At 43.0% G+C, this 18,469-nt stretch overlaps 1 protein-coding gene across 2 annotated transcripts in view; it reads left to right on the plus strand.

The window, feature by feature from the left end:
- The window catches only part of invs (inversin), a 46,878-nt gene that overhangs the window by 670 nt on the left and 27,739 nt on the right, over positions 1-18,469 (plus strand). Inside the window, exons 3-15 of one of the 2 annotated variants that reach the window (XM_082552783.1) lie at positions 6,377-6,476; positions 6,764-6,930; positions 8,407-8,580; positions 9,151-9,318; positions 9,434-9,614; positions 11,467-11,576; positions 12,031-12,202; positions 12,961-13,116; positions 13,231-13,352; positions 15,361-15,468; positions 15,575-15,681; positions 15,772-15,981; positions 17,703-17,914. In XM_082552783.1, the coding sequence (XP_082408909.1) occupies positions 6,377-6,476; positions 6,764-6,930; positions 8,407-8,580; positions 9,151-9,318; positions 9,434-9,614; positions 11,467-11,576; positions 12,031-12,202; positions 12,961-13,116; positions 13,231-13,352; positions 15,361-15,468; positions 15,575-15,681; positions 15,772-15,981; positions 17,703-17,914 (1,987 nt within the window). The remainder of the gene's footprint in view (positions 1-6,376; positions 6,477-6,763; positions 6,931-8,406; positions 8,581-9,150; positions 9,319-9,433; positions 9,615-11,466; positions 11,577-12,030; positions 12,203-12,960; positions 13,117-13,230; positions 13,353-15,360; positions 15,469-15,574; positions 15,682-15,771; positions 15,982-17,702; positions 17,915-18,469) is intronic. The other variant, XM_082552784.1, reaches the window with a different exon arrangement.

Raw genomic sequence — 18,469 nt, forward strand, 5'->3', positions numbered from 1 at the left:
TCCGGTGCACTTAGTGCAGTTAACCAGGTCTAATTTGATGTATAAATCCCTGAAGTTTATTTTTCTATTGGTAATGTCTTTAGTGTCTCAGCTGAACTCCCGGTCTTTAAATCTCTCTCTAGAGTCAAGACTGTGTGTAACAAAGCTAATTGTGTGTGTGTGCAGCAGCAACCTAATTGTTAAGGAGATTAAGCTGGAATGTTGAATTGAATCCCAGCATTAATATTTTATGGGCTAAAGCTGTCCATAGGGGGCTCACAGTGTGCGAGCAACTCGCAGATGGAGTGGGGAGGATTTCTCAGTGATAAAGAGAGGGAGGGGCTCCATATCCTTTGGGTGTCAGTGCACATTTTATGTATATATATGTAGTTATGAGGTATGAAAAATCCTTTGATAAACTGTCTTTACTGTGTTTGCTCATAGATGATTAATAATGTGAATTAAAGTTGGATCAAAGTTTTGAAGAGCAAACAACTTTTACTGTTATTTTAATTTAGCAAAAATATTATATGTTATTTATATAAAATTACTCATTGAGAAGAGGTAATGATGTAAAAGTTGAATATTGGTCAATTAACTAAATACTACTGAACAGAAGGACATAGGAAAAATGAATATATTGTGGAGGTATGTATGGTGGTCCGCCACAATATATAAATAATTTGGGTGTTGCAACTACTTATTTTTGTGAAAAACTTTGCTGTTGAACTTTAATTATGTTTTGCATACAGTCACAAAAAAGAAAGTATACCCTCTCTCATTTCTAGAGTTGTACATATCAGAACATAAAAAAATCATAATCAACACCAGATATGTTAAACTGTCATTATTTATTTAACAAAAACTAAGCCAAAAAGCAGAATCTGTGTGTGGAGAAGTAAGTACACAGTAAGTAAAGTATTGTTTCCATAGGAGTTAAGAGGTTGATTAGCATCCAGGTGCTGCTAATCAAATCCACTTGTTTTACTCATCATCGGTAATGGTGAGCACCTTTATAAAAGCAGATGTTTTGGCGGCTTGCTGGGAAGGCTTATAAAGCCATTTCAAAACATTTTCAAGTTCCTCATTCTACCATGAGGAAGATTATTCACAAGTGGAAAGCATTCAAGGTAGTTGCCAATCTTTCCAGGATTGGACGTCCCAGGAAATTCACCCAAGGTCAGACTGTGCAATGCTCAATGAAACTGCAAAAGACCCAAGAGGTGCATCTGAGAATCTCCAGGCCTCAGTTTGCATGTTAAATGTTAACGTTCATGACAGAAAGACTGAAGAAAAAACTGAGCTACTACACAGCTTAGGTTTACAAAGCTGCATCTGAACAGACCACAAGACTTCTGGAACAATGTGCTTGACATACAGCAAGACCAAAGTGGAGATGTTTGACCATAATGTACAATGAAAACCAAATACAGCACATCAGCACAAACACCTCATACCAACTGTCAAGCTCGGTGGTGAAAAGGTGATGATTTGGTTTTGTTTTGCAGCCACAGGACCTGGGGACTTTGCACTCATTGAGTTGACCGTGAACTCCTCTGTATATAGGCCATCCTTTTGACAAAACTGGGTCATGCAACAGAAAATTAATCCCAATCACACCGAATCTACAACAGAATGACTGAAAAGAAAAAGAATGAGGTGTTGCAATAACCAAGTTTAAGTCCAGGCTTCAGCCTGATTCAAATGCTGTGATGAGATATTAAATGAGCTGTACATAAACAAATGCCTACGAACCTCAATGAACTGAAGCAACACTGTAAAGAAGAGTAGGTCGAAATTCCTCGACAACGATGTGAGAGACAGATGAAGTCACACAGAAAATGACTGCTTCAGGTTGGTTTTAACGGGGGTTCAGTAAGCTATTGAATGACTGTGTGTACTTCACACATTGCTTCTGTGTTTTGGCTTAGTTTTTGTTAAATAATGTCATGGTGTCATGTGATGTTGTTCATCTCAGCTTGCTGTGATGTTGTGAGGCATGGAAAATAAGGGTACGAGATGACTAATAACATACAGCGTGTCAGGGTGTTTCCAGGCTCAAAGTGGGAATGCTCCACATTGTCTTAACAGAAGTCTGCATTTCTTAAAAATATATATATGTATATATATAGCTTTGTAAATGATCTCACCGTTTTTTCCTCTTTTTAAAAAAAAAAAAAGGTTCAATCTTAAGTATTTTTATAACAGTTCTGGTGAATGTCCTTTGGTGGAAAGACCTAACCCTCATTTTCTGGGTGCCAAAATTTTTTACATGCAGGGAAACCCCAGTGAACATGTTAACCCTTTTCAGCGTCCTCATCTGACAATGTAATTTGTCGTCACACTAGCTGCAGAGTAATGCAGCACACTCTCACACCGATCTGATTTCCTCTGTCCATCTGCTTTCTGTTTTGCCCTCGCCTCCCTTTTCTGCTTTCTCCATCTTTTTTCCATTTCGCATTGCTCCCATTGATTTTTTTGTTTGTTTTTCCAGCTGATTATGTCCCTCTACTCTGATTCGCCGGTGGGCACATTGCTCTCTGCACTTTAATTGGACATTTAATTAGATCACAGTTTTAGTCCAATTAGACTCAGAGGTGTGGGGAAAAGAGGATGGTGGGGAGAAGAGGAAAAAGTCCCCAAGCTGGTGTCTCTGCCCTCCCTACACTGCCTTCTCATTCTCTCCTCTATCTTTTTTCTTCATCTCTCTATTTCTGTCTGCCTTACTGTCTCTCTGCCCTCCCTCCTGAGGGTGGCTCATTAGTGATATAATGGGATGACACAAAACACACAGCTCCTCTAACTCTCAGAGTGTCTCAAGCAGTGGCTGAACTACAGAGACAAGGTTATGGGGACTCTGCTGGTAGTGTTAGAGAACTTGTCTGTTGTTGGTTTTTTTTGTTATTGTTGTTGTTTCATCCCTTCTTCTTCTTCTTCTTCTCTTTGAAGCTAAAAAGAGGCTAAGTGAAAATGTTGACAGTCTGCCACTCAAGACAGAATTGATCAGCCCACAAATGTGCACACACACACACACACACACACACAACAAACCAATCACAAGCTGGGCAGAACCCTATCGACTTAGTGTGATATCACAACACCTAATGACACTAAGATAAGCTTCACTAGCAGCAGTCAAATTCAGGGCTGCACCAGTTCCCGCCCTCTTTCTCCCCCTTTTGTTGTCGTAGTCTTTGCACGGAGCATAACAACACTGTTTCCCAGTGGATGAAAACACATGGGCGAATGTAAACACGCACAAAAATACACCCTGATGTATGCAGATATGCACGCACTTAGGCTCAGGTGTAAGTTCTCAGAGGGCACAAGCCAATCTCTGTGTCCCTTAAGCAGTTGTGCGCACACACACACACACATTCTGTGCTTTCTGAGTATCTCAGGAGGAAGATAGAGAGCCAGGCTCTAATGTGCCTCTGCCCACACACACGCCTTTCCATCCTACACTTCATATCTGCATCACTAATCTCTATACATATACCATATGTGTGTGTGTGTGTGTGTGTGTGTGTGTATCGCTGGTGTGTGTCTGAGTGAACGGCAGTCAGGCAGGGGTGTTTTAGCCACAGGCGTCACTACCTGACCCCCGTGGCTGTGAGATTGACAGCTGTGGTCCCACCTAATTGCATTACTCTCCCAGGTGATTGGCTCACACCCTAGGGGCTCATTTGTCAGGATGCACTGTGGTAATGATGTAAATTAGCAGATCTATGTGTCACTCAGCCTGCTTCCCTCCTGCTGATTGGCCCCGCTGTGCCCAAGGGCTCGGCCCCCAGCTGAGGGAGCCAGCTCATTGGTCCTTAGGGAAACAGGAAGTCCCCAAGAAATAGGGCTTTACAGATTGGGGATCCTTAAGGGCTGATATTATCCTTCCTCCAACATCTATACCTGTCAGTCAAAAAAAATCGAGGAACCGACCCCTGAAGCTTCTCTCTTCTATCAGATACATGCATGTAGGAACCCATAATAACCCCGTGATGGCTAAGAAGCTAAGGGCTCTCTGCTCTAACTGTATAAACGGTAATAAAAATGTTTGCGTGTGTGTGTGCGTGCTCTAGAAATGAAATAAAGGCCACAGGCTCAGGCTCTGTCCCCCATTGCTAACCCAGCATGCCCTAGTCATGTCGCCTATCAAAAGCAGACACCTTCACAGTGACAGACAAGTAGAGAAGCACACACACACACTTTTTTACCTGTTTGTCTCAACGGCATCAATTGAAGCGTTACTTTCAGTGAGTGTGTGTCTGTCAGGAGGCAGCAGCGCGTATGTTTGCAGCACTCCTGTCGTGTTTCTGAAAGGTTTCGTCGGAGTGTCTAGATTCTTTGTTAAAATCTCTGCAGTTATATGAGGCAGAATATGAATAAAGACTAAATAATGTCAGCATCAGCATGAATCAATACTCATACAGATGCACAATCACTTGGTCTGGACCTCAGTCCATGATCAATGGTTTACTCTGAGTTATTGTCTTCATATTAACAAGCGGAGTGCTCCCTGAGGAACGCGTATGAATGGCTAAATGAGACCACTCCAAACCTCTCAACAGGACCTTGTGTTGTGTTTACACCCTCCTTTGTCTAGTTTCAGACGCTGCATTGCAAAAGCCTTTTTAGCCAAATTTGGATGCACTGTAGGTGTTTCCAAAACACTCAGGTCCTCATAAAACTCTAATTGCCCACTCTTGGTGATATGAATGTCCCTCGCATAGATTCAGATATTGACTCGTGTCCCTCATGTTGCTGTTTGGCCAAATTATAACTTTTGTTTATTTATTTATTTATTTTCCTGCATCTAATATTATTCATAAATCAATTCATATTTTAGTCTGACTGCTGGGGGCTTTCAAATAGACTTGAGAAGTGTAGAAAAGGATAAAAATTAATGGACAGAAGGAAAGAAGTTTGGCTTGAGTGCACGACTTAAAGGAGGTCTTGTGATCATCTCTTTTTTTTGTATAAAAGAAATCATAATAATAAAATTGTATTACTTGTTTGTGCAGCTCTGGAATATCTGCTGTTTGTGCGTGCATTAAGTTAAATATTTGCAGACTCTGTGAGTGTCTGAGTGAGCATTTCCATCTGCATTACTGACTGGGGTAATGACTTTAAATTAGAGACGTTTGTGGTTGATTTTGGTAAAGCTCGTGTAAAAACTCTCTCTCACGGAAAATCACTTCCCATGACATGGCACATGTGCCAAACACACACGCTGACACACTAACACACACCTTCAAGGTGCCGCTCCCCCACTACTACCACCACCACCCGCTTGATCTCACACATAGCCTTACCTCGCAGTAAATGTTGTAACGAACTTGTATTAAGTCTCTGCCACTACTTGGCAGTGCGTGAGAAAGCAGGAGCATGATGGGTAATTGCCGTGCTGCACGCAGTGTCTACGGGAGCTCTCTTTACGAGGTGACTAGGGGGAGGAAGAGGGGGATGAGAAACGATGGATGGAAGACACCGCAGTGTTCCCTCACCTCCCCGACCAAAAGTTTAGAAGTGTTTTTAAAGCTGCGAATGCTTAACACTTATCAGTAACTCCCCTCTGCTGTATCGGCATGAAGTCTCTTTAGATGGTCAGTTTTGGGTAGCATCAGATCTGGGAGTTAATGAAAACGTCTCGGAGAAAACTCTGATTGTGGCATCAGTTTGTACCTCCAGCATTTATGTGTTTAAGGGCAATAATTGATTTCTGTGCTGCGCTCCGCAGGGCTTGTCCCACATCTCCAAACCGAACACACAAACTCACACATGCATGCGCGCTCACACACACACACAGATATAAACACGGCAAGGCATGCTGCAGTATTAATGAGACATGAATAAGACATGAAGAGAGACCCCCCTCTTACACGCTCACACAGGGTCTCCCCCTCCCCAGCTGCTTCCTGTCTGCACGTTACCCAGCTTTCACTGCGCTCTGGTTAAGTGGGGCCAGGAAGAGATTTAACCCCCTCAGCGGGAGCACACACACACACACACACACACACACACACACACACACACACACACACACACACACACACACACTCGCAGTCCCTACTGCCAGCTCACATTAGCTCCCTGATTTTGTTATCGGCTGTACGCATTTTGCTGTACGATCGACTGCTTGTGGAGCTTCAGGTGTTTATTATCTGCCCGCAAGACGATCCGTGTGTAACATAGTAATGGCCTCCTGAATGGCTCAATCACTGTTTGCTTAGTATACAGAAAAACTTAATTGTGAGTGTGTCCAGTAATGAGGGTGTGCTTTGAGTCAAGTGAATGCAAAGGAAACTGTCTAGACTCAGTTTAATGTCACTTTGTTAAACTGTGTGTGTGTATATGTGTTGCTGCAGCTCCAGTTGTGACCTTCCATCTGTTTGTGTTGCAGGCCTCAGCGACGTCCAGCCCGGGACCTGCCTCTCTGGGCTCGCAGGTTCATGCAGCAGCTGTCAACGGAGACAGAAGCGCTCTCCTCAAACTCATCACCGGTAAGCAGCACATCTTAGGTTCATGAAGTCACACGAGTCATGGCATGTGGCATAAATTAGAAATGTGCAGTAAAAGAATATAAGAGGGCAAATATGAGGATGCAGGTTATGAGTGCTAAAGTGCTTCCTTGTGACTCTTAGCAGCTCCAAATAAATAGTTTTTTCTCTTTAAGTACAAGAACTTACAAGAATGAATTCTGTGGATTTTCACCAAAATCGTGGTCTCTATTGGGGTCTTAACCTCTGACTTAAACCTTCTGTTGTGCTTCATGTGTGTCCACATGTAGCAGAGCCCTTGCTGAAGGACCGTGAGGACCAGTTCGGCCGGACCCCTTTGATGTACTGCGTGCTGGCTGACCGTCTGGACTGCGCAGAGATTCTGCTGAAAGCCGGAGCATCGGTCAACAAGACCGACCTCAGCCAGCGAACCGCTTTGCACCTTGCTGCACAGAAGGTACGGGCATTCGCAGATGTGCAGGTGAACACTGGAGCACACACATAAAGCACACTAATGTCATCAGTTACGTATGTCGGCCCTTTTTATGTCATTATCCTGACAAAATTCATTCGCAAAGGCCATAATTGGATAGATTTATTAAAGTGAAATGAATATGAACCCAAGGTGTGATCTCATAGAAGTTAAATAACAGAGAAATTTTGACAGTCTGTCAGCTCCAATGGGAAGCCAGTGCCCCCTAGTGGCTGTAATTATGGCCTTAGGGCAGGGGTGCCCAATCCCGGTCCTCGAGAGCTACTATCCTGCAGCTTTTAGATGCATCCCTACTCCAACACAGCTGAATCAAATGGTTTGATCTCTTCAGCATGCCATCATGTTTGGCAAAGGCCTGATAACAAGCCATTCATTTGATTCAGGTGTGTGGGAACAAGGATGCATCTAAAAGCTGCAGGACGGTAGCTCTCGAGGACCGGGATTGGGCACCCCTGCCTTAGGGCTTATTGAAGATAATATGACCTGATTTATGGGCCTCAGACACAAGCAGTGTAGCTATGAGCTTCCTATGCACATGCTTGTACATGAAGAATTATTCTGCATGGAGTATTTCTGCTGTTTCACAGCATTTTAGACACACAAACGTGGGAAAGAGGAGGGGCTTGATGTTCTTTTGAGTTCAATCTACACACTTAGGGACAATGAAGACAAAGAGTTAATGACAAAACCTCCAGAGTGATGAGAACAACGGGGATGTGGTGCTAATAATATCTCTTTACCTCTCTGTTATTTATTGGCAGCTTCTTTTATTAGAGTGTACTGATACAGGATCATCATATCACTGAAGGGAGAGGGAAGGTAATAGGTTACTAGGATCTGTCTCGTAGATGGGGAGTGTGTGTATGTTGGGGGATGCTAGTGATGGGAAGCCCTGTCTCTTTGACATCTGATCAATAAGTGGCTGAGACAGCGAGAGAGGCAAGGGATTACTGATCTAATTGGACTGAGAATAGGAGGACAGGAACACACACACTCTCTTAGAGTCTAGATGCATGCTCACACACGAGATAGATCTGTCAGTCTGTGGCTTTGTGGTCACAGAACGATACTAAACACCCTCACACATGTTCACCCTCGCACTGCTGCTGTGTGGCCACTGTTGCACCCAGTGGCCTGCTGGTGAAAGACCAAAAAAGTGAGTATAAAGATGATGACGATGATGAGGAGGGGATGGCAGGCAGAGTGCTGCTGTTTACTGTTTAACAGCTCATCACACACACTGAGGAGTGAGGCAGGAGGAGGGAACGAAGATGGATGACCTGTGGATTGAACCAGACGCGGCTAAAAGCCCGGGGAGTGTGTGTGTGTGTGTGTGTGGGAGTGTGTGTGTCATTGTTGCTGGTTCATGACTAATGTTGAGGAGAATTGGCGATTTCTGAGCTTCTTATCAGCACAGTTTGTCCCTCTTGGTTGCTGCAGGGGAACGTGCGTTTCCTGAAGCTGCTGCTGTCCAGGCGTGCTAACTGGCTGCAGAAAGATTTAGAGGAAATGACCCCACTCCACCTGGCCACCAGACACCCCTCACCTAAAGCGCTCGCCCTGCTCCTCAAACATATTGGACCTGGAGAGGTTGACACACAGGACAAGAATAAGGTAGTGGAGTAGAGTGCGTAAATATCCATCTGTCTTTATAACTGTTCTCAGTCACAAAACAGCCAGCCAGGGCGTCAAGCCATTAACCTTCAAACAGACTCACTCAAAGCCATTTGGTAGATGCAGCGGCGGTTTTAAGTCATACACACATTAAGTCATACATACATAAACACGTTCAGTGAAAAGCTTAACAAGCTGTAGCTTTGTCCTGTGTTCTTGCTGATAAAACCACAAACACACAGTGTTCTCTGTCTGCTCAACCTGATGTGTATCTGACATCAGTAGTTAGTTTTGTAATAATCCAATATGCATCATCGTGTCAGATGACAGTGGTTTCAGCAAATCTCAGAATAGCTCAGTTGTCGGCATCTAGGTTTAAATCTCAGCTCACTGGTGGATCTTCAATATGAGCTTTGTGTAGCACGTTCCCTCATATTTCCTGGCTGTATCATAGTGTAGTGATTTTTTTTTTGAAGTGGAAACCTCAAACCCAGTCTTACGACTGCCCATTTTAATTTTAGCACCATTGACAAATCTTTGTGTCATCTTTTATCGTCATTCTGTCGACAGCAAACTGCTCTTCACTGGTCGGCTTTTTATAACCGACCAGAACACGTTCGCCTTCTGATCAAGCACGACTCCAACATCGGCATCCCAGACAGTGAAGGCAAGATCCCCCTGCACTGGGCTGCACACAGTCAGGAGCCCAGTGCCACAGAAACTGTCCGCTGTATACTGGTACACGCCATATCCACACACACGATCACAAATTCATTTGTCTTCATTTCCCATCCTCACACATCAAACCTGCATGTTTGCATCTTTTCTTGTTACTGTCTGTGTTTGTGTAAAGGAAGCAGCACCCACTGAGTCCCTGCTGAACTGGCAGGACTATGAGGGTCGGACGCCCCTTCACTTTGCCGTTGCTGATGGCAACGAGGCAGTAGTGGAGGTGCTGACGTCTTATGAGGGCTGTAATGTAACAGCTTATGATAACCTCTTCAGAACACCGCTGCACTGGGCTGCTTTGCTGGGTGAGTTGACACACATCTTATATGCAGTTTATTATTACAAGAACCTGCAAGAATTTCAGGCTTTTTAGAAATTATATCCTTAAAAGCTAAACTACCAGTCGAATTTAGAATCCACATTTTTTCCTTTCTAGCAGCTTAGGTTTCAGTCTCTCAGCCACTTTGGTGATGGGCAGGTTTGCAAATGAGGTTAGGCAGAAGTGTCCATTTACTCCATTTCAGTGTTTGCAGATGACACTGTAGTGAGAACAGGGAGCAGGTGAAAAATAGGTAAAAGGGTGGAGGTATGCTCTGGAGAGAAGAGGAATGAAAGATGCTTGAAGCGAGACAGAATACATGTGTGTGAATGAGAGGGAGACAGGTGGAAAGGTAAAGATACAGGAGTAGAGGTAGTGGAGATGGATGAGGTGAAACACCTGGGGTCAATCCGAATCCAAAGCAAAAGACAGTGCACAAGAGAGGTAAAGAAGAGTGTAGGGATAGGGTGGAGTGGGTGTTATGAGTATGAGGGGTGATTTTTGACAGAAGGACAGCAACAAGAGTGCAGATGGTAGTGAGACCTGCAATGATGTATGGTTTGGAGATGGTGGCACTGACACAAAGCCGAGCTGCAGGTGGCAGAATTTAAGATTTTCATTGGGAGTTGCAAGGATGGACAAGATTAGAAATGAGAACATCAGAGGGACAGCTGGGGTCACATGTTTAGGAGACAAAGTTAGAGAGGCAAGGCTAAGATGATTTGGACATATGCAGTGGAGGGATAGTCGGTATACTGGACAGAGGTTGTTGACGCTGGAGCTCACAGACAGGAGGAAGAGGAGGAAGTACTCATAGGAGGTCCATGGATGTAGGAAAGGTAGGACCTGTAGAGGGTTGGTGTGACAGAGACATGGTCAGATTTCATGACTACTAGTGAGAGCAGCCAAAAGAAGAAGAATGGATCAGATAAAATGGCATTAAAATGTGTGGTGTGAAGGCAACACCCTGACTTTTTCTCTGGTTCCTCCAGCAGTTCTATTTATTTAGTCCTATTGTGTGAACACTTCCAGTTATCTTACACTTTCACTCAAAAGTTTGAAGTGCTTTTTAGATCAGAAATGTTATAAGTGACCATCAAAGATTAATACTGTCATTAATCATAAGTCATTTTTAACTGAATGTCTGTGGAAGGAATACAGACGCACATTTCAGCAACCACCCTGTTCCAGTGAGACTTGAATCGATTAAGTTAACACAGCAGATAGCAAATGTGCTGTTTTTAAAAAAAGGAAAAAATGTGCCTATTTGGGCGTGTGGCAAATCATCCTAAATGGGTTTGATCATAGTCACACAGAAAATAAAATAAAATTCCTTCAGAAACTTCACAATATACAAGTTCTGAGAAACTGAGTCTTGTACTTAAAAACCAGTTAAAGCAAACAAACAAATGATTTCATAGAAAAGTGGGAACTACTCAGTAGTCTCAAAAGTGTGCAAAATTGGCTTTAACCAGAACAGAAAGAGAAGTGGGAGGCCGAGGTGCAAAACTACGTCTGTGGTTTAAAATAAGACATCTCACAGGGGCACAACTGAAAACATCATTAAACAGTCGTCATACAAGCAATTTTTTGCTGGTTTGTGACGTATTTTCATATATTTGTCGCTCAGAATAGCCTTTATTTACATCAAAAATGACTCCAAACTTCTGGGTGACAGCATGTGTGATAGCGACCTGTTTATTTCTTTAGTGTCACATTAACTGTACAAACAAAAACACACGCTGCATCTGTAAGATGGTGTGGTTGAGCTGTCGTCCTGGCGCTTCACATCCTTGTTTCCCAGCATGTCCCTCTGATGGAAAACGTGTCTTTTTCAGGCCATGCGAAAATTGTCCACCTGCTGCTGGAGAGGAACACATCAGGCACTATTCCCTCAGACAGCCAAGGGGCAACACCTCTGCACTATGGGGCACAAAGCAACAATGCTGTGAGTCACTGACTCACATATTGTTACCTCCGCCAAGGAGGTTGTGTTTTGGTAGTGTTTTCCTGTCGTGCTGTCTGTAAACACGATGTCTCAAAAAGTTTTGAAATAATTCCAATAAAACTTTGTAGGGGTGTAGAGTGGGCTTATGTTAACAATCCATTGAAATCTGGCTTATATCCACCAAGGTCTTCAAGGTCCCCTTAATGGAAAATTGACAAAAAGTCTTATAAATGAGAAACTATTTAACTTAGACTCTTACAAGTGTTACTGATATTTGAAAGTCCTACACCAGACAGTTTAAACGCTTGATTATTCAAACGCCTGTTTTAAATTACAGCAGAATAATAAACCAGATCTTCATCTTGTTAGTTTGTTGTAATTATGTTTCAGTATCTTCACCTTGGTCCAAAAAACAACACAAATAACCTGCGTTTTTCTTTCTGTGTGCATGAAGGAGACAGTTGGCGTATTCCTGTCCCATCCGTCGGTGAAAGACGAGCCCGATCTAGAGGGGAGAACAGCGTTCATGTGGGCTGCTGGGAAGGGCAGTGACGATGTCATTCGCACCATGCTGGCCCTCACCCCAAACATTGACATCAACATGGCAGACAAGTACGGTGGCACTGGTGAGGACTTGACAAACCAGAGGAGGAACTAAAGCTCCTCCGAACTGCTTTGGCCCACTTCCCCTGTCCTCTGTGTGCTTCGAGGGAATGATGACATAATTTCCCTGGTCTTAATGCTCTATGTACACATACATACATACCTTTGTCCTTACTGGTTGCTTGTTTTAAAGTTGGGATGATGATGTCACAGGGGATTCCCCCAAAAGTGCAAAAGAGGCAGTGAGATCACAGGAGAGAGGGAAGTGATACTGTGAGCAAAATTAATGTGAGCTCGTCACAGACACGCACTACTGCCAGCACTGTCCTTTGACAAACACACATACATGCTGGCGCACACGACTTCCCGCCACGCTTTGACCCCCCGGGGCTATTTGAACCTATAATCTCCATGGCGATAGCCCCTCTGCTCGACGGTCATTGTTTATGCATGAATTACATGCAACGGTTGAATCATGCTAATTAGACAGTGTGAAGGGCAGTGTAAATGACCGAATCACTTCCATGCACTTGACTCCAGTCTGTACTGTCTGGGGACTGGAGTGAGGGCAAGGTGGGATTTCCACAAGGAGGATTAAGTGCACCACTCCTCATTAAATGTCTCCCCCTGTTTAACCCTTCACTGACCAGGCTTTAGCCACAGCCCAAACAGGAGCATCAGTCAAAGGAGTGATGTGGAGAAAAAGAAGGGACAGACCTGAGGAGTGATTCAGGACATCATGTTTTATCATGTGCATGTGTGTGTGTGTGTGTTTAAACAGCGCTCCATGCGGCCTCCCTGTCAGGCCATGAGAGCACAGTGAAGCTGCTTTTGGAGAAGGGCGCAATGGTTGACTCTCTGGATGTCATGAAACACACACCACTGTTTCGTGCCTGTGAGATGGGACACAGAGATGTCATACTAACACTGATCAAAGGTGAGTGTTCATTAACATATGTTAGTTACACTTTCTCAGTAATTTCGGGAAAGTCTTATTTCCTTTTTCAGTTTTCCTGTGGTCTTTGTAGTCATGCGAATGTTTTGAATAAAGGTTCTGCACGTGTTGACCTGGTGGACGTAGATGGTCACACTGCTCTACACTGGGCAGCTCTAGGAGGGAACGCTGAAGTCTGTCAGATACTGATGGAGAATGGGATAAGTCCCAATGTACAGGTATGCATAAACATATTTCACTAAGGGAGTAGTTGTTTTTAATACTTGGATTAAAATCATTTGCAGGCAACGGGCGTCTAAAGTATAGAAGCCTAGCTAAGCTAAGCTGTCTTATTTATAAAGAGATTTGAAACAGCAAGTGCTGACTAAAGTGCTTAAGAACAGAATAAATATACAAAACCATTTATACAAAAACAATTAAAACAATGAAAATCACCTCTCACACTGTGGAAAGTGAAAAGAGGTAGGTTTTAAGAAGTGACTTAAAATGGGCAGTGCAGAAGCCTGTCTAATATGCAGTGGCAGCGAATTCCACAACTTAGGTGCTGCCACAGCAAAAGATCTGTTCCCTCTGAGCTTTTGCTGTGCCCTCGCATTATCTAGGAGCAGCTGATCAGCTGACCTGAGCAACCAGCATGGTGAGTGCACATGTAAGAGCTTAGTTAGGGTGGGGTAAGACTATTTAAAGGCTTAAAAACAAACAAAAGAAGCCATAGACATGTTGTGTTTCCTCTCCTATGACGATCCACCAGATGTGCTGCTTGTTTGTCAGTCTCTCCATTATATAACTGGGTCATTATCCATTTGCAGTGTGAAGTGTGTCTGATCTGTTGACAGCATTTGGCTGAATCTAAGCAAAGAGTACACTCTACTGTTCATCCTGCAACTTCTATCAGCAGCCAGATCATCAATGAACACTAGTGACCCAGTTCCTCTGGATCATACATGCCCATACCATAACATTGCCTCTGCCATGTTTGACAGATGATGTGGTATGCTTTAGATCATGAGTTGTTTCTCTCTTTTTCCAGGCTTTTCTCTTCACATCATTCTAGTACAAGTTCATCTTGCTTTCATCCATCCTAGAATTCTTCCAGACCTGTTTTGGCTCTTTTAGATAGTTTTCTTGCAAAGTGTAATCGGACCTTCTTGTTCGTGAGTGTAACCAATGGTTTGCACCTTGTTGTACACCCTCTGTCTTCATATTCATAAAGGGTGTCTTTCAATTGTGGACTTGGAAAGTGATACTCCTACCTCGTCAAGTGTGTTCTTGATTCAGATAGGTGGTGTAAAGTTGTTTTTCTTAATCCTGGAAATAATCCTCATCACACACTCTAGTTTTAGTTTTTAGTCCTTTTGGTGTTTCACAACATGGCAGCCATGCCAAAATGGGTATCTCTGCAAGTTTGATTTGGTAGAGTGGAACACCAGATGCCCTTCCTGACACAACCCCAAAAGGGATTTTTGTCTCCGACTGCAATCTAACCAGCGACCCTTCAGGTGTCTAATTTATATGTTAACCACTACACCATTCTTTTTAAGAATGTACCAGGTTTCTGATTTGGCTTCTACTAAAGTTTTTGCTATCTGTCTGATAGGTTCATTTTGTTTCAGCCTACTGATAGCCTCCTTCACACACTAGATAACTATAACTGATAAAGTAACCATTAGGATTAAATCGTCCAAATTCAGTTTAAAATTACAGGTTAATAAAAGGTTACAGTGAACATACTAGAGCAGGAGAGGGGATGAAAGGATGTTTTTTTTCTTTAATATGAAGCGTGACCACTCACCCTCTACCTCAGCCCTGCAGCAAAATGCAATAAAGTTTAACCAAAGCCAACGTGCTGCTGCAGTAGTGTGTCATATTAAATTGTCATGGTCAATTGGAAACATTTAGTCATAAATTTTTGTTACAGTTACTTCTATTTCATTTAAACTGCTTTCATTTGGTAGTGTTTCACCTGTGTGTTCCGTTCTTTAGAGCAACAGAAACTATCTCTGGTTAATAATCATAAAACAACATTGTTATGGATAATCTAATACAGCACCGAGTGACTTCCTAGTTACATACTGAACATGAATTTTGGATTTTGTCCTCATTAACGACCAAAAACAGTTTGGATTCTCGTGTCCAGCGTAAAGCATATGGCTGATCATTGTGAACTTCAAAGCTGTCTATGTCGTAGCTCCAAAACTTCTGATCTGCTGTGTAAACCTTTTGCAGGATCATGCAGGAAGGACTCCACTGCAGTGCGCAGCTTACGGTGGTTACATCACCTGCATGGCTGTTCTCATGGAGAACCACGCTGATCCTAATATACAGGACAAGGAGGTAAGAAATTGCCTGTATTTGCTTGAATACACTTTCATGTCTGACTTTTTTTTGTAAGGTTTAAACATACAACGTTAATGCTGTTTTTTTCTTTATGGGGGTCCAGGGCCGGACCGCTCTCCACTGGTCATGTAACAATGGCTACCTTGACGCTGTGAAACTGCTGCTGGGCTACAATGCCTTTCCCAATCAAATGGAGCACAGTGAGGAGAGGTGAGAACTGAGACCACAATGAAAGCAGCCGAGGTGAAGCTTAAAAAGTAGGAAAATAGATGTATGAATCACACTGTTTATGCTGTGCAGGTACACCCCTCTGGACTATGCTCTGCTGGGGGGGCACAGTGAGGTGACTCAGTTCATGCTGGAGCATGGTGCTCTGTCCATAGCAGCTATCCAGGACATCGCTGCCGCCTCAATCCAGGCGGTCTACAAGGGCTACACTGTCCGCAAGGCCTTCAGGGAGAGAAAGCAGCTCCTCATGCGACACGAGCAACTGCGCAAGGATGCAGCCAAGTGAGAGACACATATAGGGTCATGCCAGAGTTATAGGTATAATGGTAAAGTGAAGGAATTGGCATAACTAGCTTTTATTAACCAGCGTTAACAGAGCCTAGCAGTGATCTCCTTATGGCATCTGACAGTGGACTCATGTCTGTGCTTGTTCTGCTAGGTTTCAGTGCAGCATTTGACACTGTTGACCACAATATTGTATACATGGGTTAGAATACACAGTATTAAAGAAATACACTGCAGGGGTTTCAATCATATCTGTCTGACGGACTCAAATTTGTTCATGTAGATGGGGAGTCTTCTTCAAACGCAAAGGTTATTGAGGGAGTTCCACAGGGTCCTGTGCTGGGACCAATACTGTTTATATTATTTCCCTTAGAAAGCATTATGAGAAAACATTACATATATTTTCATTGCTATGCAGATGATACCCAGCTATATTTGTCTATGAAGCCAGGTGACACACAGCAACTAGTTAAACTACAAGCATGTCTTAAAGACATAAAGATCTGACCTCTTCACTGGATGGTATAATCTTGCCTTGCAATAACACTTTGAGGAATCTTGGAGTTATTTTTGACCAAGATATGTCCTTCAGTGCGCATATTAAACATACAGGCTTTACTATTGGAATGTATTATTATCGGGCTGTCCTAAAACACCCTGAAAGGATGATCCAGAATGCTGCAGTGAGTGTACTTACATATTTTTCCCATGTTAGCTTCTTGAATCTTTCTACTCATATAATCAATCTGAAATATCAAGCCCCATAGGTATATGTTAAGGATACATGGAGCATGCATCTGCATACCTCTGTTGCATTTCTGTGAAAAGCTGAGGGACACCCAAGTTTATGAATATGATAAATCGAGAATGAGGTGACATAAGATTTTCAAATTGACATCATAGGTCGATCTCCTAAAACTCTTGGATGAGTTAAAATCCGAGTGAGCTTCACCTCAAACTCAGAGGAAAGGAAGTTTTTCCTCCCCTCCGTCGCCGAGTCCTTACTCATAGGGGCTCATCAGACTTCTCTCTCTAACATTGTAGGGTCTTTACCCTACAATATAAACAGGTGTCTGACTGAATTGAATTGAAAATATTATTTAGTGAACATTAACACATTTGGTTTGGTTAACATTTGGTTGCCCAGACAAACCCAGAACCACCACACACTTAAGCTGTAATCACTGATTACATGGCTTCATGGTGTTTATATTCATTAGAAGTTACTCACTGACATCCCTCTGTTTGTCTCACACTGTGTCTCGCAAATTACATTTACTTTGCCTTTGAAGCAGTCACACTCTCTCCATATCTATCTTTCTTTCTGTCAGCCCAGCACACACATACGTCTCCTCTCTGTCTGCCTCTTCCGACTCGTTCTTCTTCTGCCATTTGCTCACCAGTCTCATCTTTATTCTCTTAAACAACACTTTTGACAAGTAAATTTGTTTTCAGAGGGCACATTGACTTCAGGTTTTTATGGTAATCCAAGCAGGCAGTTTTATTTAGACATGCCTTTTAAGCAAAGCTTTTTTTCCACATATTACTAATGATAAGCTAATATCCTTATCAGATTATATTCAAGCTGTATAGAAGACGTCCAGGAATGTTCTTAAAAAAAGGTCCAGAGTTAGAAAATAACCAGAAACCTACAATACTGCCTGTACCAAATGACGAGGTTTCTTTTGCATTTTTTGCCTGGTTTTCTTTGTGTTTAGAAAGCGAGAAGAGGAACAGCGGAAGAGAGAAGCCGTGCAGCAAGTTTCAGGGGCCACAGCAGAGAAACGGAGGGTTTCACCCGTGAAAGCAGAGCAAGAAAAGCTGTCCTTAGTGAGCATTATAGAGGACTTATCCTTGAATGATTCGTCTGTGGAAACAAAGAAATCATCCAAAGCTGAACGCACTAAGAGCAAAGAGGAGAGACACAGAGGTACAAAAATACAGAAATCCTCAAATTTAGTCTGAAGTGTAAGTGTTAATGCGCTTACAAGTGAGGACACGCCTGTGCAATATCGCTTTAATAACTAACCATAATCACATCCCTTGTCTTTATTTTACCCTGTTAAAAAAAACAAACAAGGTGTGAATGCGGGAGTGAATGTGAGTGCGAATGGTTGTCTCTGTCTATGTGTTAGCCCTGCGACGGACTGGCAACCTGTCCAGGGTGTACTCTGCCTCTCACCCTAGGACAGCTGGGATAGGCTCCAGCACCCCCCGCGACCCTAAAAAAGGATAAGCGTCAGTGGATGGATGGATGGATAGATAGATAAAAATATAAACCACACTGCAACAGAAGTCAGTAAAAGTGTTTTATCAGTACTTTGTAAGTCTGCCTTTCTTTTTGATGAGACACTGAATCCTCTTCAGAATGATGGATGTCACTGTTGCATACTTATTTGAGGATATATTCTGCCATTCTCCTGGGACGGTTTTTTCAGCTGGTCTTTGCGGAAAGTTTTGTGCTCCTCTGCTTTTCACCTTCATA

The sequence above is a fragment of the Aulonocara stuartgranti genome, assembly GCF_965226115.1.
Source record: "Aulonocara stuartgranti genome assembly, chromosome: 11".
In the NCBI taxonomy this organism is placed as follows: Eukaryota; Metazoa; Chordata; class Actinopteri; order Cichliformes; family Cichlidae; genus Aulonocara; species Aulonocara stuartgranti.